Source organism: Bos indicus x Bos taurus, chromosome 7 (assembly GCF_003369695.1).
Source record: "Bos indicus x Bos taurus breed Angus x Brahman F1 hybrid chromosome 7, Bos_hybrid_MaternalHap_v2.0, whole genome shotgun sequence".
Taxonomy (NCBI): Eukaryota; Metazoa; Chordata; class Mammalia; order Artiodactyla; family Bovidae; genus Bos; species Bos indicus x Bos taurus.
The window spans coordinates 66,650,012-66,672,049 of NC_040082.1; the positions used below are offsets into that span (position 1 = coordinate 66,650,012).

General features: G+C 56.7%; 1 protein-coding gene across 10 annotated transcripts; it reads left to right on the forward strand.

Moving 5' to 3' along the window:
- The first annotated feature begins 225 nt into the window (after nucleotides 1-225).
- On the forward strand, nucleotides 226-20,736 carry ATP8B3 (ATPase phospholipid transporting 8B3). Of its 10 annotated transcripts, XM_027546543.1 has the most exons (30): nucleotides 515-750; nucleotides 1,322-1,380; nucleotides 1,853-1,944; nucleotides 2,319-2,432; nucleotides 3,474-3,572; nucleotides 3,931-3,992; nucleotides 4,368-4,440; nucleotides 4,671-4,741; nucleotides 5,134-5,216; nucleotides 6,980-7,138; nucleotides 7,323-7,370; nucleotides 7,690-7,778; nucleotides 8,367-8,557; nucleotides 8,674-8,885; nucleotides 9,823-9,845; nucleotides 9,932-10,088; nucleotides 10,467-10,655; nucleotides 10,738-10,850; nucleotides 12,313-12,477; nucleotides 12,576-12,687; nucleotides 13,670-13,745; nucleotides 13,939-14,047; nucleotides 14,325-14,709; nucleotides 14,805-15,028; nucleotides 17,462-17,545; nucleotides 17,672-17,911; nucleotides 18,095-18,233; nucleotides 18,517-18,644; nucleotides 19,768-20,091; nucleotides 20,173-20,736. In XM_027546543.1, the coding sequence occupies exons 1-30, from the start codon at nucleotides 656-658 to the stop codon at nucleotides 20,617-20,619; spliced, it is 4,362 nt and encodes a 1,453-aa protein (XP_027402344.1). In that variant the 5' UTR covers nucleotides 515-655; the 3' UTR covers nucleotides 20,620-20,736. The 10 variants fall into 10 exon arrangements, with proteins under 10 accessions (XP_027402343.1, XP_027402339.1, XP_027402337.1 ...); XM_027546542.1 differs by lacking the exon at nucleotides 515-750 and adding an exon at nucleotides 226-260 and having other exon boundaries at nucleotides 19,768-20,736; XM_027546538.1 differs by having other exon boundaries at nucleotides 513-750; nucleotides 2,322-2,432; nucleotides 19,768-20,736.
- The last annotated feature ends 1,302 nt before the right edge of the window (nucleotides 20,737-22,038 follow it).

A 22,038-nucleotide genomic window follows, 5' to 3' on the forward strand; every position in this document is an offset into this window, starting at 1 on the left:
CCCGGCCCGCGCAGGTGAGCGGCGGCGCTTCCACAGCTGTGTGTCTCTGTGGGCCCGCGCACCCTCTCTGAACTCCGCCGGGCCTGAAGGCGGGAGTCCGTGGCGGAGGAGGCGCCCCCTAGAGGTCCGCGCGGGCCAGGGTCCGGACGGGCGCTGGAGCTCACGGTGTGTAGTGGACCGAGATCTCCCGGTGCATTTTCCGGGGCTGGGCATCGAATCCTGCGTCGCTTCGCTGTGGGAATGCTCGGGATTTCCCCAGGGTTAGTGGACGTTCTGGTGAGCCGAGAGTGGGGTGAGGAAGAAGCAAGCCCTTGTCGGGGGAGGCGTGTTGCCGTCCCCAAAAACACTCTGCGTGAATTCTGACCAGCAGCAGCCCTCTAACCCCATCTGGCCCGGGCAGGGATTCCTAGTGGCTCTGGTCCCACAGGCTGAGCCTCACTCACCCCGAGCCTCGTTTTTTCTCTTCTGGCGAATGGGCACTGGCCTTCATCAGGCTCCCGGGAGCATCAGCGCCGGCCCCGAGCCAGGCCATCCCACCCCGGGGCCCTGGGGACACCAATGACTCAGACGCCAGCAGTCCCTGCTCTGGGAGGTTCCAGTTTCAGCAGGCAACCCAGATGGGGGAAGACGCAGAGAAAGGGTGATCAGAGCTGGAATGGGGGACCCTGCAGGCAGAAGGGAGGCCCAGAGGAGGCTCCAGAACAAGAACAAGCCTGGGCCATCGGAGAAATATGAGCTGAGAGCAGATGGGTGAGGAGCCTCCGGCCAGCCTGTCAAAAGGGAACGGTCCTGCTGGCAGAGGGAACAGTGGGACCAGGGGTGTGGAGTGCTGGGGCTGGGGGTCATTTGGGGAGCTGCCAGGGGCACTGAAGGACTAGGAGGGACCAGGCTTCTGGCTCTATGGAAATCTGGTGGTTGCTACCCCAGGGCCACACTCAGACCTCTCAGCCCCTTGGCCACATACACTCCCTTTCGAGATATGACAGAGAACCCTGGGGGCCCATTTAGTCTGTCAACAAAGAAATCGATCGAACACCTGACCAGGCTGGATGTCCTGTGCTGTGTGGAAGGACATGTGTGCAGCCTTTCCAGGAGCGGCAATGCGGGGCTTGGACTACAGAGGGCCGTGCGGGGCTGTGGGGTGGGGAACAGTGGCCAGGTGACCACAGCAGTGAGCAAGGACTCACAGCTGGTGACTGGACCTTCAGATTCTGGGGAGGAGACTTTATCAGGTGGGCATAGGAAATGACTTTTCCAAGAAGGTTGGAGTGGTGGGCACTATACAGCCGCCAGTGTGACCTCAGGCCACTCTGCCCGACAGCCCCACCAGCATGGGCAGTCTCGCGTACCGAGAAGACCTTGACGAGGAGAAGAACTCAGGTGCATGTCTGGGCGAAGCGTGGGCATAGGGTGGGGGGAAAGGTGTGGGCACAAGGTGGGCTCCACCAAGGGGCATTAGAAAGCACAGTGGCTGAAGTGGGGAGACAGGAGGCCCAGTGCAGGGTTCTCATGGGGTTACAGGTAGTTCAAAATCCTGGGACTGAAGGGTGCACTCAGGACTTGGAAACCTGGGACCCAGAGCACCTGGGCTGGGCATGGAGCCTCCGACACCTTGGAGCTCATCCCCGGGGCCTTGTAGTTTACCCCTCTGTAGAAGGAGTGGGTGTGAATAGGTCTCCCATGGCCTAGGGGTTGTCTCGGGGTGGCTGGATCCTCAGATCTACCTGGGCTCCCCGAGCAAGTGCCTACCGTGTACAGAGGCCGAGGGCCCTCCTGTCTGTTTACCAGCTGGATCCCCCAGGGGCCCATTAGCCCTCCTCCATGGTGTCATTAGCCTGTGTTTATCCTCCAGAGTTCACCTGGGAGGTGCAGGCCAACAACCGGGCCTACAACAGCCAGTTCAAGGAGAAGGTCTTTCTGTGTTGGCAGAGAAGGAAGTATAAGGTGGGCAGGCCTCCCCCATCCCCGCTCCCACAGGCTTTGGGGACCTGCCAGTGAGGGAGAGTGGTCACCGGGGCTCTGCCTGCTGGGTTCTCCCACTTGGTCCTGAGGACTGTAGTGCTGGCCTCACAGAGTCACTGGTCCGGCACGGATGCCCCACGTGGCTCCTCTGCCCTAAATATGTTCCTAGGCAGCTTTCGCAGTACAGTATGTCTGTCAGGCTCTACCTTCCTGCAGGGAATCCTGGGGTCACTGACCTAGCTCACCAAGCCTGCACCCAGTAGGGGCTCTGTTCATGCTCTTCGTGGCTGGAGGGCAGGTGGGTGGAGGCCAGGTGGGGCTGGGCAGGCAGACCCCCACACCAGCTCTCCTTCCAGAAGAACATCATCCACACGGCCAAGTACAATGTCTTCTCCTTCCTGCCCTTGAACCTGTATGAGCAGTTCCACCGCTTTTCCAACCTCTACTTCCTTCTCATCATCCTCCTCCAGGTGAGGTGAGGGTAGTCCCAGGAGTCAGTGCCCATGGTCACTCCACTCCTTCTACCTGCTTGAGCTGTCTCCTCCAGGAAGCCCCCATCCCCACCCCCGCACTTCCCACCTTCCCACATGGCTCTGTAGACCCAGGGTGGTTCCCACATGGCTCTGTAGACCCATGTGTTTGTGTGGTTAGTGGGTCAGTGTCCACTCCCCACAGACTGGGAGTTCCGTTATGGCTGGGTCCTCACTGCCCAGTCCAGGGCCTGGAACACAGGACGTGCTCAATATATATTGAAGGACGTGAGTGCATGGATGGCTCCTCCAGGTTTGAGGAGGCCTCCTGACCCCTTTGGTCTCAGCAGGTCCCAGAGGGCAAGGAGGAAGGATCAGATTCTAGGGACTCGCTGGGTTACTTCCTGGCATCAGGCTGGTCATGGGTGGAGATGGATGAGCAGTGGTGGGTAGAGATGGGGCCCCGTGTGGTGAGGGAAGTTTCCAAAACACTCCAACTCGTACCCAGTGTCTCATTCTGATCTGAGTAAAGTGAGACGCTGCTTTTATCCATCAAGCCAATAAACACTTCTTGAGCACCTACTGTATGCAGGTACTGTTCTGAGCACTGTGGACCCAGTAGTGGCCCTGACACCTGTCTTAAGGTGGCTCAGGACTGGGGGAAATGACTGTCATTAAACCACATGGTAGGAACAAGTGATGGGGTGGGCCCCCCACCCAAACTGTGCTGAGGGCAGATCTGAGGTTGCACAGAGGGGATCTCATGAGAGCCAAGGCCTTGAGGAGGGATCAAGCATGGGGTTAGGAGGGCTTCCTGGAGGAGAGGACCTGGGGGGGCGGTGCATGGAAGGAAGAGGAGGCATTGCTGGGCAGGAGGTCCAGGCAGGGAGAGGGCCCAGAGGGGAGTTGCCTGCAGGTGGGAACAGCAGGATTCGAGGTTGTGGTGCTGGATGTGTGGGTGGGAGGGGGCAGGATTGAAGGGAGGGGAGGCGGTCAGGGTGCCCAAGACGGTTGGCTGGCATGACCCATCCTCTGTGTCAGGGCATCCCCGAGATCTCCACGCTGCCCTGGTTCACACTGTTCGCCCCACTCGTCTGCCTCCTCACCATCCGGGCCATCCGAGACCTGGTGGATGATATTGTAAGGAGGGACGGGGTGAGGGCAGGGCGAAGGCAGGTGGGTCCTCCTGACTCCTGGGTGCGGTGGGAGGAAGGTCCACACTGGTGGGCAGAAGGCAGCCCCGGTGGGCTGTGTTGTCCATTGTGCCCTGTGGCCACTGGGGCAGGTGCCAGTGTCCCTTCAGCAGGTCATCCAAGTGTCCACATGGGCAGCCTGCAGGAAACCGCCCTCTTTCTGCTGCCAACACCCTCCCCAGGGCAGGGTCACTGGACAGGCACCGCAGGGTTTGGGCTCTCTAGCCGGGCACCTGTGTCTGTCCTGTTGCCTGAGCGGCATGAGGGGAATCGTCGCTGCTCTGACCTACCCCCCATCGGCCCAGGGGAGACACAGGAGTGACAAGATCGTCAACAATCGGCCATGCCAGATCCTAATGGGGAAGAGGTGAGGCCGCAGCGGCTGGGTGTGGATCTGTCCAAGGGAGGCAACTCCAGCATGGAAGAGGGATGCACACTCACGGGGGGTGTGCCTGGAAGATCATCCAGCATCTTCTGAGCTCTTGGACATCCTGTGGGGCCAGGGGAAACCCAGACCAGCACTTATTAGATGCCTGCTGTCTACCAGGCTTGGGGTGGGCCTGTGCAGGGGCAGGGGCTGAAGATCCAGTTGTTCACCCTCATGGAGCAGAGTTCAGCCAAAGGGGAGGGTAGGAAGGTCTGAAGGGCCTTGGAATCTGGGAGGAGGGGGCAATCAGGACAGGGATAAGGGGTGGGAGGACCCCCCCACCCCACCCCACCCCTGCCACCCCTACCCACGCAGCTTTCTGTGGAGAAAATGGAAGAATCTACATGTGGGAGACCTGGTCTGTCTGCATAAAGACAGCATTGTCCCGGTGAGCTGCAGGGGGTGCTCCGGAGACAGGGTATTTCCCCCCCTCCTCCCCGTCCCTCACCCTGCTGGTCTCCCACACTCTGCCCCTATGCAAGGCCATCATCTCCTCCTCATTGAGCTGGGTTGGGGGGGTGGTTTGGAGGCAGGGCTGTCCCCCTCCCCCCACCACTGGTCTCCCCCTTCTCTGCCCCCATGCAAGGCTGTCATCTCCCACCCTGCTCCTCACCCCAGGCTGACTTGGTTTTGCTGGCCAGCACAGAGCCCAGCAGCTTGTGCTATGTGGAGACGGCTGACATCGACGGGTGAGACCAGGTCATCACTAGGGCTTTTGGGGACTTGAGAGCTGCACACCCGGCCCACTTGGATGTTGTGGTCCTTTGCCCTGGGAGCATGCAGACACTTGAATGTCAGCTGGGGCAATAAAAATGCACCACCATTTCTGGAAGCCCATCTCCCCCACCCACCATGAGCCAGGTGCCAAAGCAAGAAGGCCCAGGGTCTGGCCTCAGCCCTTTGGCAAACACACTGTGTGACCTTGGGCAAGGCCCTCTCCCTCTCTGGGCCTCAGCCTCCTGCTTGGCAGCTGGTGCACAGTAGGTGCTTAGGGAAAATGCCAGAGTGGCTCTGCTGGGCATGCCCTGACCAGGCACTGTCTGTCCCACCTTTTTTGTCTTGCTCCCCTTCTTGTCACCAGGGAGACCAACTTGAAGTTCAGGCAGGCCCCAATGATCACGCACCACGAGCTGACCAGTATAAGGAAGATAGCCTCCTTCCAAGGTGGGAGCTGGCAAACCCATCCAGCCTCTCTGGGCCCTGTCTCCCCCCACTGCAGTGGGAGCACAGGTTCCCCACCTGCTGGGTGGAGGGTGTTGTGCAGCTTCTGACATCCAGATGGGCACATTACCCTCTGTTGTCCTGTCTTATTTATTCCCAGACCATTTGTTTGTTTATTCAAAAAGGCAGCCTATGGGAATTCCTTGGAGGTCCATTGGTTAGGACTCAGCACTTTCACTGCCAGGGCCTGAGTTCAATCCCTGGTCAGGGAACTAAGATCCCACAAGCCAAGTGGCGCAACCAGAAAGAAGAAACAAAACAAAACAAAGAAACCAAGGCAGCCCATGTACACTGGCTAGCAATTCACCTACATGTTTGGGAGAGGCCCACAGGGACATCTCCAGGTTTATTATTTTCTGCCAGATAAGTATGACATTTCATACCTATTGGTTCAGTTACTGTTTGCTGAGCCCCAGCAATGGGATAATTTTTTTAATTGTTACTATTTGCTATCATTATTTTCCTGTCAAATTGCAAAGGCAAGTTACTCTAATTGGCTCTGGAGCATGCCAGAAGCTTTCTCTCCAAGCACAGCCCCTCTGCTCCCGACATCCAGACACTGGTTTTGTGTCTGCTCATGGATCTGGAGAAAGGCCCTGCCACCCTGACAGCTCTCTCTGGGTCCTGACCCACCCCAAATGGCCCAGAATCCTTGCCCATTTTGCAGAGGGGGAGACTGCGGTTCAGAGGGGTAGTGAGAGGTGTGGGCTTGCCCCATGGCTCCTCCGTCCTTCTCCCGCCCCTCCCTAGACAGCTCTCATGTCTACTTTCAGGAAACACAGGGTCCGGCCCCTGAGAAGGAAGGGTGAGGGTCACTTAAGAGCCCCGTGGCCCCCCAGCCCACTCCCTGCCAGATGCTGCCTTGGGCCAGCCTTTGCATGCTGGGTGGGTTTTGTCAAACAGAAGTGAGACCAGTGGCTGTACTCTCTCAGGGTGATGGTGGACAGGCCCTCCCCTACTGCCTGCTGGGGAACTCTGTGCCCTGTGTTTGGTCCCTGTAGTTTAGGGTGCTGGATGGGGGCACCACTTCCTTCCCTCCCTCCTCATATGTGTTCAGCACTTACTGTGTGTCAGGTGCTGGACTGGGCCCTGGTGTCCCCAGCTCAACTGAGATAAGGCCGGTGCCTGCACTGGTGGACCTTACAAACATTTAAAAATATTTATTGATTTATTTGGCTGTGCTGGTATGTGGGACCTTTTTAGTTGTGGCATGGAAACTCTTAGTTGTGGTGTGCAGGATCTAGTTGTCTGACCAGGGATGGAACCTAGGCCCTCTGCATTGGGAGCAGGGAGTCTTAGCCACTGGACCACCAAGGAAGTCCCTCACAGACATTACTGATATGGCTGCAGGAATAAACGTCTGGTGACATCAGACACTGGCAGGGAGGAAGGGGCTCAATGCGGGGAGGGTCATATCTGGCTGGAGGATCAAGGGGGGCTTCCCTGAGGAGGTGTGTGTACCACCACAGGAGACAGCACACGCAAAGGCCCTGAGGCCAGGAACGCCCAGCTTGGAGCATCCAGGAGGAGGCTGTGTTGTATAGTGGGGGTGGAGGTGCCATTGGGGTAGTGTGGGGCCCATGCAGGTGCCCCTGGCTGGAGAGTGATAGGAACATTCCCTGAGTCCCCCACCCCCAACCAGTATTGAAGAGGGGTGGCTGAGTTGCACCATGCTTGTAGCTCCCTGAACACTGGGTTGCCCACAGGGAAGGTGGTGTGTGAGGAACCCAACAGCCGAATGCACCACTTCGTCGGGTGCCTGGAGTGGAAGGGCAAGAAATACCCCCTGGATAGTGGCAACATCCTCTTGCGAGGCTGCAAGGTCCGGAACACAGACACCTGCTATGGACTGGTCGTCTATGCCGGTACAGCTGCTCTCCGGGGCCCCGGGGCCCATCCTGCCCAGGTCAGGGGTAGGGCTGGGTGGCGGAGAACCCTGACGTCACTGGCAGGAAGTCACAAGGCCAGGCCTGGCCGCCGCATGTCTGCTGCTATGGGATGAAGGGCTCCTGGTGTGATTTCTCTGGACTCTCATTTCTGAAACTGCAGGAATGGACATGTTGAGCCAGCACCTTTGTTTTGACTGGAGAAATGGGGGTATTTATAATAGATGGAATGATGGGTGGTGGAGTAGGTGGATAGATGGGTAGGGGGTGACAGAGAGATGGAGGGTGGGTGGATGGATGAGTAGATGGGAGAGTGGATGGATAAATGGATGGATGGATGGTTGGACAGATGGTAAATGGATGGATGGATGAATGAATGGTTGGTGGACAGTGGATGGATTAGTGGATGGATGAATGAAGGGATGGGTGGATGGATGAATGAATGGTGGATAGATGAATAGATAGATGAATGGATGGATGATGAATGGGTGGTAGATAGACAGATGGATGAGTGGATGGAAATCTTGCAGGTTTTGACACAAAAATCATGAAGAACTGTGGCAAGATCCATCTGAAGAGAACCAAGATAGACCATCTGATGAACAGACTGGTGGTCCTGGTGAGCTTCTTAGACCCCCTGCCCTGGGTGGGGGGCCATGGAGGAGGGGAGCGAAAGGGCCCCACCGCACAGAAGCCCCATGGCTGTCATCTTCCAGGCTTCAGTTTCCCTCCTCTGAAGAATATGCAGCTTGATCGCCTGGTCAGGCCAGAGAATTTTTTCTTCAAATGGCGATTTGGGGCGGGGGGCGGGGGGGGGGGAGGGGGGGACGGTGGAGGAAGGTTTTATAAAACAATATTTGATTGCAACGTCTCCAAAACCCGCAGGAGATAATAAGATGCCCACCTATCCTCCACCGATCTTTAAAAATCCTTAATTTTTTGCCTAAATCAACTTTTACCTTTTTAAAAATTATCGAAATAATAATTTCGCAGCCGCGAAGCTCGGCAGAAAACCTGCACATTGCCCTCCCCCTGGACTGCCAGCCCCTCCCCACCCTGACCGCCGTCCCATCCTGAAGCAATGCTGGGGGACACCCGCTCCCCGCCCCGTGCTTGTCCGTTCACACTAAGGGTGCGCGCGTCCCCGAGGTGCCTCGCTGCCGCCCGGGCCCCCTCACGCTGCGCCCCTCCTCCCCTCCGAGCGCAGATCTTTGTGTCCATGGTGGTGGTTTCCGCAGTCCTGACCTTTGGCTTCTGGCACAAGGTGAAGGAGTTCAAGGCCAATCACCACTACGTGTCTGCCGTGCACATGCGCAGTGTGGCTATGGAGGCCTTCTTCATCTTCTGGGGCTTTCTCATCCTGCTCAGCGTCCTGGTGCCCATGGCCATGTTCATTATGTGAGCCCCGGGGCCTCCGGGCCCCGCCCCATGCTGAGCCGGAAGGGAAGGTGGGGGAGGGACAGCAGGCCCAAGGGCTGGGTGACCCAACGTGCGAGTGCGCATGCGTGCATCAGCAGGGCCGAATTCATCTACCTGGGGAACAGCGTCTTCATCAACTGGGATGAGCACATGTACTATGAGCCCCAGGACCTGCCCGCCAAAGCGCGAAGCACCAGCCTCAATGACCTGCTGGGCCAGGTGGAGTACATCTTCTCCGACAAGACGGGCACGCTCACCCAGAACATCATGACCTTCAAGAAGTGCTGCATCAACGGAGTTGTCTACGGTGGGACCCCGCCCGCGCCCCGCTCCCCGTGTCCAGGGTCTCACAGCAGTGGCCCGGCATCCAGCATCCCACACCGATTGGTGCCCTACCACTAGTGCCAAGGGGCTTCCTCTCACTTGGGGGTTGGTTAGCTATTCCTATAAAGGACCCACGGGTCAATATGTTTGGCCACTAAGGCCGCTGGGTCTCTGGCCCCAGAAAGCAGCTGCTGCTCTCACCCGGACTCCGAATTTTTAATTTCATAGCATTTCCACGTGTCACACAAGATAATATTCTTTTCAGGTTTCTCCCAACTCTCTAGAAATGTGAAAAACATTTATAGCCTTGCAGGTCACACAGAAACTAGTCCTGAGGTGGAGGCATGGTTCACCAGTCTCCGGTCTAGTTGATAAGCAGCGGCCACAGTTTAGACCAGGAGCCGACAGAGGGCCCCACTGGGCGATATTGGGCCTCATGCGCAGTCGCATGACAGACCTGGGCCCCTGCCCTTGGGTTGATGCCACCTGACTGTCAGGTAGGGCACCAGGCCCATGCTGAGTGGCACCAATCCCAGCCGGTCTCTGATGTTTCTAGAAGTGCTACGGACCCAGGTTTTTGTGAAATCACCCTATTTTTCAAAGTAGGTGGCCAAGTCCAAATTTTAAAAGGACACCAGGAGGAGGTCAAACCAAACATATTCTACAGGGCTGAACCCCATTCCCATACGCCCTCCAGCCCACCGCCCTGGAGGGGGTCCCTGGGACACATGGCTGCATCCTATTCTCCAGGCAGAAGCTGAGGCTGGGGTCTTTGGTGGCTTGAGGCGCTGGGTCCAGGGTGCAGGCCTGGCTGGTCTAGCTGCAGCCGGCAGCCCCAGGAAGCCTGGCCCAGGGAGGGGGTGCTGTGGGACCCCATGCGGGGACTGGGAGCTGAGGCCTAAAGCTGAGTCTTTCCCCAGGCCCAGAGGAGACCCCAGGCAAGGTGAGCCCTGGCCGCCCCGGAGCCCTGGGTGGTGGGGGGAAGGGCAGTGACCCACCCAGGGCTGGCCTGTGCCCCACCCCCTGCAGGAGAACACCTTCCTCTGGAACGAATTTGCTGATGGGAAGCTGCTATTCTGCAACGCGCAACTCCTGCAGGCTGTGCAGGCCAACCAGGACTGGCGGGTGCGCGAGTTCTGGCGCGTGCTGGCCGTTTGCCACACGGTGATGGTGCAGGAGAAGAACAGTGAGTGCCCCCAACCCTGGGCATGGCTGGGCCCGGGCTCCCCAGATGCTCTCCCGCCAGCTCCCAGGGCCCTCTCATCCCAATTAGAGAGCTCCCAGGCCCCCGGCCCGAACCCCACCTAGCCTCTGCCACTGAGGGTGTCCTGGCCTGTCATCGTACAGGAAGGAGGAGGACTTATGGACTGGGATGCAATCGCTCCTTTCTTTTATTGTACTTAGAGGGTATGCCGGCCCAAGAAACTGTCATCCCGCAAATACATATTGGGCACTTCCTGTATCTGTTTCCTCCCTGTGCTAAGCAGGTGGAGACAGGTGGGTGGTGGGTCTCCAACAAGGTCAAGCTCTCAGACCCCTCCCCGCCCTGCCCCGCCCTGGCCAGACCAGCTAGTGTACCAGGCAGCTTCCCCGGACGAGGAGGCACTAGTCACAGCGGCCCGAAATTTTGGCTACGTGTTCCTGGCACGCACGCAGGACAGCATCACCCTGATGGAGCTGGGGGAGGAGTGTGTGTACCAGGTCCTGGCCATGATGGACTTCAACAGCATCCGCAAGCGGATGTCAGTGCTGGGTGAGGGCCCGCAGTCCTGGGTGGGGTTGGGGGGAGGTGAGGAGGGGAGTGTATGTGGGCAGCCAGGCCTCTTCCTCCACAGTCCGCAAGCCCGAGGGCTCCATCTACCTCTACACCAAAGGGGCTGACACAGTCATCTATGAGCGCCTGCAAAAGAAAGGCGAGACAGAATGGGCCACAGAGGAGGCCTTGGCCGTGAGTCCCTGTGGGAAGGGAGGGTGGAGGGGCAGAGTCGAAGACACAGGGGCAGGGGAAAAGAATGTGCAGAGAAATGGCCTCAGGGAAGCCATGGACAGTTGGTCAGGTTGCACACTGTTCTGCCCAACACACAAACACACACTCAAGGGCTGAAGATGAAGCCCAGCTCCAAGCTGCACTGCCCAGAGGGGACATCTTCTTTTGAGTCAGGCAAGGACATCCTGTGGGTGGGTTTTGCCCTGGATTCCTCCCTCTCTTCCAGCCAGGCCTAGGTTCCGGGACACACTCAGCCCACTCTGCCCCAAACCTTTCATCTCCAGGTGAGGGCCCATTAGCCTTGGCCCCTTGCCAAGCTTCATCCTTCTGTTTTCTGCTGTCTGTCATCTCTGCCCTGGTCTCCCTGTTCTCGAGGGGTTTCCCAGAACCCATTTCCGGCGTTGCCCCAGGGCCCTTGCACATGCTATTCCCTGTTCTCCCTCCACTCAGGCGCTCAGCATCCTTCTGTCCTCGAGGTTCAGCCCTCAGTCCCCACCTCCAGGGAGCTCTTCCTGCCCTGACTCTGACATGGGCTGTCCTGCCATGTGGGCCCATTCCTAAACCCATGGGTCCCCGGCCTCACCCAGCACAGGACCCAGCAGGGCTGTTTGTGGAAAGAATGTCCTCTGTCCCTCCCCTCAGGGGTCTCCCAGCGTGCTCCACTCTGCTAGGAGGGAGTGGTGGGGAGCAGATGTCTGGGTCCTGACCCAAAACCGAAGAAGTACAGTCACAGCAGTGACCCAGAGCCCAGGAGCTCGGCAGGATGACTGGGCTCAACTGCCCACGGTATGGATAGGGAAACTGAGGCATGAGAGGAGGCGCACAGGCCTGTCTGGGGCACTCGACATGTTCACATGCAGCCATCCAAGCTCATGTCAGTCAGGAGCAGAAGCCAGTCGAGGGGCTGCCTGTTGGGGCAAAAGACCCAGAGCAGGGTTGGAGCTTATGAAGGAAGAGCTGCAATGGGGTGAGAGAGTGCTGGGTCCTCCCCTGGGCCTGGAGACAGAGTCCCACAGGATCCTTTCCCGTGCCCCACCCCCTACCTCAGTTCCTTGAGAACTGAGGCAGAGAGAGGGCTCCCGGGAGGACAGAGTCCTGATTGGGAAGGGGTCTAGCAGGGCTTCACTGAGGGTCTTGCCTAAGGGTTAGAATTTGCAGCACAAATCATAGGGTGGATGTTCCTGGCTAGGGAAATAGGCAGGCTGAGATCTGGAGGCTAAACAGAGCGAGTGGGGTGTCTGCGGGGGGTGGGCTGAGACAGAGCGGGTGTGGAGCAGGGTGGCATGTGGTCCCAGCCTCCCCCCGCCACCGGAGGACAGACTGTGTGGGTAGGGGCAGGTTGGGGGCCCAGGCAGAGGGAGAAGGGCTGCAGGGGTTCCCCGGAGTGGCAGGGGTGCCAGCGTCATCTGCCTGCCGGCCCCAGTCCTTTGCCAAGGAGACCCTTCGGACATTGTGCCTGGCCTGCAAAGAGGTGGATGAAGAGGTGTATGAGGAGTGGCGGCAGCGGCACCAGGAGGCCAGCATCCTGCTGCAGAACCGTGCCCAGGCCCTGCACCAGGTGTACGAGGAGATGGAGCAGAGCCTTCAGGTGGGTGGAGCCAGGGGCAGGGCGCCACACCCCAGCCCCACCAGGGAGCTGGGTCCCTGCTCAGTCTGTCCTCGCCCACTCCCTCCTCCCCACCCCAGCTCCTGGGAGCCACAGCCATCGAGGACAGGCTCCAGGACGGTGTCCTCGAAACCATCAAGTGTCTCAAGCAGGGGAACATCAAAGTGTGGGTCCTCACAGGGGACAAGCAAGGTGGGTCCTAGGGTGGCAACCCCCAGCGCAGGGAGAAGGGAGGCACGGGAAGGGCTCACCTCATCCCAGAGTCACCGTCAGGCCCTCCCTGTTGTCTTGAGCTCACTGTAGCCCACCACTGTGTGTCCCTGGGAAGGGAGAACCGAGACCCTGGGTGCCTCTCTCTGGTGGGCTGATGCCATGCTGAGCGCCTCCTGGGGATTTGGCCCCCTTGGCAGCGCTGTTTGGTGGGGCCCTGGTTACCTCCTGGGGCTCAGAGAGCACTGGCCACCTGCCCAAGGCTGCCCAGCCACCTAGGGGCCAAGTTGGTCCTGTGGCTATGGAGCCCTGGTTCTCCCACCCCCTGAGGCTTCTGGGGGGGCTTCCACTGGGCATTGGTGCCTACAGGGCTCCATTAGGACTTGTGTGGGCAGGAGGCACATACACTCCAAATATTTAGAATGACATGTAACAGCTCTGCTGGTATAAAGACCAATCTCCAAGGTGGACTTTTTTTTTTTTGGCCGCATTGCCGGTCATGTGGGATCTTAGTTCCCCAACCAAGGATGGAACCTGGGCCCACTGCATTGGCAACATGGAGTCTTAACCACTGGACTGCCAGGGAAGTCCCATAGGTTGGATTTCTGTATTCATTTTTTTCCTAAGAAGTTAAGTCACGTTTTTCTCCACCCTCCCTCCCCGCCCCAGACATTAAATCATTTTGTGGGGATCCTAGGCACTGAAATGTCTACAGGTGCTTTAACCTTGGCCCCAGACTCACCTCCCTGCAGCCGCCCAGCCCCAGCCAGGAGTGGAGTCCTCTGTAAGCTCAGAGCTGAAGTCTCAGGGCTGACTCTCATTGGCTGCCATGGTCACATGGCCTCCTCTGAACCAATCGCTGTGGCCAGTGGGAGGGGCATGCTGCTGTGATGGGCAAGATGGGTGGGGTTGGCCTCCAGGCAGTGGGGCCTCTCCACAAGGGCTGAACTGGGCTGGTTTGCAGAGACAGCGGTGAACATTGGTTTTGCCTGCGAGCTGCTCTCAGAGAACATGATCATTCTGGAGGAGAAGGAGATCGTGTAAGAAGTGGGGATGGGGTGGATGATCCTGAAGGGGAAGGGGGGTCAGGGTGGGGACGGGACGCCGAGGACACAGCCATGGCCCTGGGGTCTGCCTGGACTGGCTTCTTGTAGCTGGGGTGTAGATGCAAGGAAGCCTGTGTGGCTGACGTGGCTGAGGCCTGGTTGGGCCCCCACCCCCACCCCCGTGCAGGCGGATCCTCGAGGTCTACTGGGAGAACAACAACAACCTGCAAGGTGGAGAAAAGAAAGAGCTTCCCCTGCAGTTCAAGATGGCCTTGGTCATTAACGGGGAGTTCCTGGTCAGTGTTAGGTCAGGGTGGACGGTGGAGCCCTGGTACCCGGGGGAGGGGCCTGGGAGGAGCTGCAGGCTGAGGCTGGGGCTGCTTCCACTGAAAGGCCCTCAGATGCACCATTGGACCAGCCAAGGTGACGGCCACCCCGAGAGAGAGTTCTCAGCTGGGCCGGAGCAAGGGAGGGTGCAGTCAGGTCCGGCTGGGAGAAGGGCACAGTCGGGGGGTGGGGCGGGGAGAGGGAGGGGTGCAGCAGAGTGACCCACCCCTGTCACCTGTGAGCCAGGACCAGCTACTGCTGTCCCTGCGCAAGGAACCCCGAGCCCCGGTCCAGAACGTGAACGTGGACCCGTTGGAGTCCTGGCAGGAGCCGGGAGAGGAGAGGGTGGACTTCCTGCAGGCCAGGCGCCTGTCCCTCATGTGGCGGACACTGGGGATCCAGCTGCGGAGCTCGGGGCTGGCACCCCAGCACGAAGACTCCAAGACCCTCCGGAGTGCTGAGGAGCGGCGGGAGCGGGCCTTCGTGGAGCTGGCCTCCCGATGCCAGGCGGTCATCTGCTGCCGCGTGACGCCCAAGCAGAAGGCCCTGATCGTGGCGCTGGTCAAGAAATACCAGAATGTGGTGACCCTGGCCATCGGGGATGGCGCCAACGATGTCAACATGATCAAGAGTGGGTGGTGGGCAGCGGGGCTAGGGGAGGCTGGCAGCAGGTGGGAGCAGCAGGCTGGGGTCCCTGGGCTGACAGGCTTGCGTGTGCCTCTGCAGCTGCAGACATCGGCGTAGGGGTGGCAGGTCAGGAGGGCATGCAGGCGGTGCAGAACAGCGACTACGTGCTGGCCCAGTTCTGCTTCCTGCGGCGGCTGTTGCTGGTGCACGGACGCTGGTCCTACATGCGCGTCTGCAAGTTCCTGCGCTACTTCCTGTACAAGACGCTGGCCGGCATGATGGTCCAGATCTGGTTCGCCTTCTACAGCGGCTTCACTGCCCAGGTGCGCCAGAGGGAACTCCCTCCCCTCTGAGGGATGCTGTGTCCTTCCCGCAGCCTCCAGGAAGGCAGCAGGCATGCTCCCACTCGGAGGTCCTCAGGGGGCAGAGCATGCCTGAAGCCACAGAGCAAAACAGCCTTCAATCAATATCTGGCTGCATTAACAGAGGTATAGAATCTACATAAAGTGGGGGATGGTTCCGTGCCCAGCTCTGTGCTGAGCATTTTCAGGGATATTTGGCAAATTTGAGCTTTGAAGCAAGGGCAGGACAGGTGCTCCAAATGTACATTCTTCAAGGGGAAAAAACAAGAACCTGAACTTCAGAGAAGGTAAGATTGTAAGGGCTGGGTCCCTGACTTCAAGATTCTTGACAGTATTGTGGTGAATACTAGATGTGCTCTCCAGAGTGTAAGAGGAGTCATACATAGGGCAGTAATGTCCCCTGTGGTCTGAAAATAGACTTTCATGAGACAGAATGGCCTCCCTGTCACCAATACCCAGACAGCCGAGAGAGAGCTTTACAAGAGCATTCTTCATAAATATATTTTTTGTTTTGCCTTTTATTGCTAGGTATTTTATTATTTTAGATGCTACTATAAATGGAATTGTTTCCTTAATTCCCTTTTGATATTGCTTATTGCTGCTGTATAGGAAGTGGTACCATGCGGTGGTTCAGATGGTAAAGAATCCGCCTGCTAATGCAGGAGACACGGGTTTGATCCCTGGGTCAGGAAGATGCTCTGGAGAAGAAAATGGCAGCCCACTCCAGTATTCTTACCTGGAACATCCCATGGACTGAGGAGCCTAGTGGGCTATAGTCTGTGGGGTTGCAAAGAGTCAGACAAGACTTAGCAACTAAACAGCAACACCACCACCGGTGTATAGAAACACATTTTTGTGTGTGTGTGGATCTGTGCCCTGAAACTTTGTTGAGTTTGTTTTATTGGCTCTAGTAGTTTTCCTGTGAGTCTTTTGGGATTTTCTGCACGTAGATCACGTCCTCTGCAAAGAGAGACAGCTCTACCACTTGCTTTCCAATTTGGATGCTTTCTATTTCTTTTTCTTGCCTAATTGCTTTGGTGAGGACTTTTCCAGTGCAGTATTGAATAGCCATGGTGAAAGCAGGCATCCTTGTCTTGTTCCTGATGTCAGAGGGGACGGTATTTAGTCTTTCTATGTTTGTTAACTGGAATTAATCTTCCTTCTCCCCCCATATATTTATTTGAATATTTACTCCTATCAGTATGGACTCACATATGTTCATTTTATTCTGTGCCTGTTGCTCATTTTGTCTCCGATTTGTCCCTTTGCCCTGTGCCTGCTCTTCTCTGAGCATGTCCTCACTTTCTGGTGCTTCAAGAGCTTCCTGGCTCGTTTTGTCCTTTCCTGGTCCCAAGCCTGGAATGAACCATTCCCTCAAGGAATGCCAGTTGTCTTCACCAGAGAATGGTAGTTAGACACCAAGGTCTAAGCCCTTGGTGTGCTCATCGCACGTGGGATGCCAGTGTCCTCTTTGTAGACAGAGGCAGGAGATACACATACTAACCTGTGCTTAGGCACACATCTACACCTGTACTGTATTGATCTATCTATGTGTATATGAGTTCACACTGATACTTCTGATTCCAGTCACCCCACAGAACAAGGCTCAGCTTAGCCTTTTCCACATGCTCATTTGTGACTCATCTCCAATGGTGAGAAACTTGATTCTGGTAAAAAAAAATTTTTGTTGTTACTTATTTGCTCAACCCCAGAATGCACGTAAAGCCGTTCTGGGAACCGAAACTGATGGTTTTTTCACTAGTCTGGATTTGTGCATTCAGGAAGGGACTTGGTCTCTTTGTGAGATCTCTTCCAGCTCTGTTACCCATCACTGACTTCCTAAGTCAAAAATGATCTAGGGACTTCTTTGGCAGTGCAGTGGCTAAGTTTCCATACTTCCACTGCAAGGGACACAGGTTCTATCCCTGGTTGAACTAATATCCTGTATGATGTGCAGCATGGCAAAAAGAAAAATTTAAAACATGCTCTCTAGCCATTTTTCCTCCTGTAAACTTTGTATTAAAGTCATCACTTGAAACAGACTCCAAGGTGCTACTTTAAAAGCATTGAAGTGAAAGTGAAAGTCACTCCGTTGCATCTGACGCTTTGCCACCCCACAGACTGTACAGTCCATGGATACTGGAGTGGGTAGCCTTTCCTTTCTCCATACCTTTTCTCTTCCAGTCTTTATCACTTCGTGCAGCCCTGATCTTAGCCCCAACCTTGATTGTCACTTGACTTTCCAAGTCACCTGGCATCCTCTCCAAGTGACAAACAAGCTTGGATGGGTCTCCTTAGGTAGAGATTCATTTCTGTCTCTAGCCATTTGGCTCTGAAGGCTCAGTGCATTCTCCCTCCCCTCCCCTCTCTGCACCCTCCACCTTCCCACCACAGCCTCTGTACGAAGGTTGGTTCCTGGCGCTCTTCAACCTGCTGTACAGCACCCTCCCGGTCCTCTATATCGGGCTCTTTGAGCAGGTGAGCAGCTCCAGGTCTTGCCTCTTCCTTCTCTGTACATATTTCTTCTCCTGGGGCCTGGGATGGGGTAGGGGCCATCCCCTTCTGGTCCCAAGAGCCAGCTTCCCGACATCGTGAACTCACCAGGATGTGAGCGCAGAGCGGAGCCTTGAGTTGCCGGAGCTGTACATCGCAGGCCAGAAGGAGGAGCTCTTCAACTACTGGGTCATCCTGCAAGCCATAGCCCACGGCACAGCCACCTCTCTGGTTAACTTCTTCATGACGCTCTGGGTCAGCCAGAACTCAGCTGGGCCTGTCAGCTTAAGTGACTACCAGTCCTTTGCAGTGGTCGTGGCCCTGTCCAGCCTGCTGTCCATCACTATGGAGGTAGGGGTGGCCATCTGCCTGCCCCTCCCCTGGTGGGGTGGGCCTCGGCAAGCGCTAAGGTCTTTCCTGGCAGTGACCTGCTGCTTCACAGACCCCGGGAGCTGGGCCTCCATCCTCCCCGTGGAGCCCCACCCCACGGTTCCCTTCCCATCCCCCTTGCCTTAACGCCCCTTCCCTGTGTAGGTCATCCTAATCACCAGGTACTGGACCGTCCTGTCTGTGCTGGCCATTTTCCTCAGCCTCTGCTTCTACGTGGTCATGACCAGCCTCACCCAGAGCATGTGGCTTTTCAAACACTCCCCCAAGAACTTCCCATTTCTATGTGAGCCCTCAGCAGGGATGGGGCAGTGGTGGGGGGGGTGCCCGTCGGAGAACCCTCTCTGCCCCTCTGAACCTCAGGCTCCTTGGCCATGCAGGTGAGGTAGGGGTGTGTGTGTGTGTGTGTGTGTGTGTGTGCAGGAAGTGTCAGTGTCTCCTTAGAATTTTCACCTCCTTTCCCTGGGGTGAAGGGAAGAGAAAGAGATAGGGTGTTGGAGGGGAGAGGCACCAAGCAGGTGCTGGTGAGGCCATAGCCACGGCCTGCTGTGATCCCGCCCTGTTGCCAGACGCTGACCTCAACGTGCTGACCCAGCCCCCCATCATGCTGGTGATCCTGCTGAATGTGTCACTGAACACCCTGCCTATGCTGGCCTTCCGTGTCATTTACCAAGCCCTCAAGAAGCCACAGCGCAAGGTGAGGGGTAGGGGTCTACACCACACATGGAGGACCCCAACAGCCAGAGCCTGTGCTGGGAACTGGGACTTGAAGGAGAGGCAGAGATGAGGCAGAAGCAGAGCTAGACACATACCCAGTGTCCCCACGAGGGACGAAATGACGGGCAGAAGGGCCCCAAAGTGGATGCTGTGGTTCCTGGGGTGGATGCAGTGGGAGCATAGCCAGACTTCCACCTGGAAGTGACTGGGGCTTGGGGGCCGAGGTGACAGAAGTGATTTGGAGATGGGATAGGCAGAAGAGGGACTCGGGGTAACCCAGTGTTCATTGGATGATGGATAAAAAAAATGTGATATATACGTACAGTGGAATATTAGCCTTTAAAACTAAGGCGAGTCAGACACCTGCTACAACATGGATGAATCATGAGGATGTGATGCTCAGGGATGGAAACCAGACACAGAAGGACAAATACTGTCTGATCTCACTCCCAGGAGGTCCCTAGAGGAGTCAGATCCATAGAGACAGGAAGCAGATGGTTGGGCCAGGGGCTGGGGAGGGAAGGGAGTGTCAGTATTTCATGGGGAGAGAGTTTCCATTTGGGAAGTTGAGAAAGTTGTAGAGATGGGTGATGGGGATGGCTGCACGACTGAATGTGCCACTGAGCTGTGCACCTAAAAATGGATGAGACGGTATGTCTTATGTTACATGTATTTTACCACAATGAAAAACGGTGGGAGCTGGGACTCACTAGCCCATAGTATCAGAATCTAGACGGATGAGTTGAAGCTGGGATGGGCCCCAGAGTTGACTTGGAATGGTAGACTAGGACATGGCCACAAACTGCCACCTTCAGCCACACAGGCTGGACATGGGGCTGCCCCAGGGTAAGTTCTGACTTTACCACCAAGGGGCACGCAAGGCGAGTATGGCTGGCCCAGAGTTAAGTCCCAGCCAAAGGACTCTGATTGGCTGGTCCAAAGTCAGGTCCCATGGAGGACTCTAGTTGGATCAACTTGCCTAGGAAAGAGCCTGGACAATTGATAGTGGCCAAGGACTCTGGCCCTCACTGGAGGGGCAGGTGATCTGAACATCAACATGGCTTGGGAGCCTGATGACGTCCACTCTCTCTTTTGCTCTGTAGGAAGAGGTAGAGAAAGTCACAAGTGAGGAGATCATCGCTGTGGAGCCTGTGCCCTGTATCCGTAGGGAGTCACCGGCCCGGCGCTCCAGCTATGCCTTCTCCCATCGGGAGGGCTATGCTGACCTCATCACGCAGGGCACGATTCTTCGGAGGTCACCGGGGGTCAACAGTGACATGCTGGTTGATCACACAATGCCACCTGATGAACCATCTGGGAGCATGAAGGAGTCCTCGTGGTACCCAAGGAAGATGTCATTTCTGGGGAGGAAGAGGCACTCACACCATGGGAAGGTGTCCTCTGAGGACATGCAGCCTCCCTCTGAGGTGAGCTCCTTGACCATGGATAGGCGGTCTGCTCCTCATCCCCAGCCTCTCAACAAAACCTGGCCATCTGGATCTTTACAGGAGAAGTTGACATATTCTCCTGAGAGCCTCCCGCCAACCGAGATGCCACTGTCAGCTCTAGAGAGCCAAATGACCTCTGTTGAGAGCCAGACGCTGCCTTCAAGCCAGCTGTCCCTGCAGAGCCAGCCAGCATACCTGCCACAGGAGAAGACATCCCTCTGGAATATCCGGAAACTGTCCTGGAAGAACTGGCCATACGTCTGGCAAAAGGAGCCTGAGCCCCGCAGGGAGGGGATATTGCCAGTTTCCAGCTCAAACCTTAGTGCTGTGATGGAAACTGTACCACCAAGTGCAAAAGGATCATCCATCAGCGAGCAGCCAATGGAGGTGGAGCCCTCACCTGTGGAGAGGGAGCCGTCTCCTATGGAGTGGCTGCCAGAGCCCAGTGGGGACCAAGCTGCACCTAATCTGGCAGAGCAGCTTCCCTGGCCCCTGGGGCATCAGTGACTGCTCAGGCATAGGAAGTGTCATCCAGCAAGCATGAGGCCATCCCTTGAAGACAGGGCTCCACCAGCTCTTCTTTCCCTAATAAATCACAGTCTGTCTGACCCTAGGACTCCTTGAGGCTCCCTCTTCCTGTACTTCTTTTTGTGATGCCCCATGGAAGTCTTTTATGGTTTAAGGAAAAAAAGAAAAAGAAAATCAAAACACTGTCCTCTATTGGTGTAATGGGGAATTGCAGGGAAAGCTGGGCTTTGGTTTTGTTTTTTTTTCACCCTGGGACAGATTATGTGGATAAAAGCTTTATTGCTCTCAGAAGGGAGGAAGGTGCAGAGCAGACTGCTTACCAGCGCTGACTTCCTGCCTGCTGCCTGTTGTCCTGTCTCAGCACAGTTTATAAGGTCCTGGCACCACCTAGCCTCTCCCTCCACCAGGGTGCCTTCTCCTTAAGTCACTTTACACTTGGTGCTCAGAAGGTAGTGGACAGTGACACCTCAGAAGCAGAGCCCACAGGATCCTGAGACTCGGGTGGCCCAAAGGCTCCATGGAGGGTGGAGCCCTGTGGGGGTGGGACAGGGAGGGCTGTGTTCAGAGTGGAGAGGCCCACTTACTCTCCCTCATCCCCTTCTCCCTTCACAGAGGGTGGGCCCCATGCCTCCCCTTCCTGCGCCAGCCCCCACCCCCACCCCCCGCATTCAACCAATGCACAAGCCCAGGTGAGTGACTAGAAAATAATTTATTGGAGAAAAACAAAACAACAAATCCAGCACAGCAATGGTTCACAACGATGAGGATTTTTTTTCTTTTTTTTAACTTTTAAGTCTGTCACCTGAGGGTGAGGTGGAGGGGTCTTTATTTGGATGACCCAAATTGTGTGTCCCCTGAAAGCTGCCCTAGTGTCCAGTCGTGATTACACACTCAAGGCCACGTGGCCTCTTGACCCTCCCTCACCCTTGGCAGAGAGAATCCCCCCACCAAAGACCAGCCATTTGGGGGAGGGTTCTGCTGGGGCCTCAGGAGGAGCCCAGGAACTGATAGGTTGGTGTGACTGTAACTGCTTTGGGCAAAAAACATGAGTGGCCCCGATTCCAGCCTGTGCAGGGGCCCTAGAACACACTCCACCCACCCCCATCCTCATTTCAGGTGGGTTGAATCTGCACCCTCAGGCCCAGCCCTCCAAACTCAGACCTTCTGACTTTCAGGGTGTGAGGGACCCCCTTTGGCTACCCCACCCACCTTATCTGGGGCCTGTCCTAGAAACTAGGCTCTCCCCTGGTGGGAGCATGGGGCCTGGAGTCAGAAGTGGAGTCCCAGGCCAGGAGACTGCCCCAGAGCCCCTTTCCGTGATTTCTGGGGGTACCGTCTGTTTTCTAGGGTCCTATTGTGGGCTGGAAGGGGAGCTCCACAGGAGTGCACCACCCACCT

What these genes read in the sequence shown, in the direction of transcription:
- ATP8B3 (XM_027546536.1), top strand. Translation starts at nt 656, where the DNA reads ATGGGGGACCCTGCAGGCAGAAGGGAGGCCCAGAGGAGGCTCCAGAAC. An exon ending in ATAAAGACAGCATTGTCCCG is followed by an intron (nt 4,441 to 4,670) that starts GTGAGCTGCAGG and finishes TCCTCACCCCAG; the next exon opens with GCTGACTTGGTTTTGCTGGC. An exon ending in TCATTAACGGGGAGTTCCTG is followed by an intron (nt 14,048 to 14,324) that starts GTCAGTGTTAGG and finishes CCTGTGAGCCAG; the next exon opens with GACCAGCTACTGCTGTCCCT.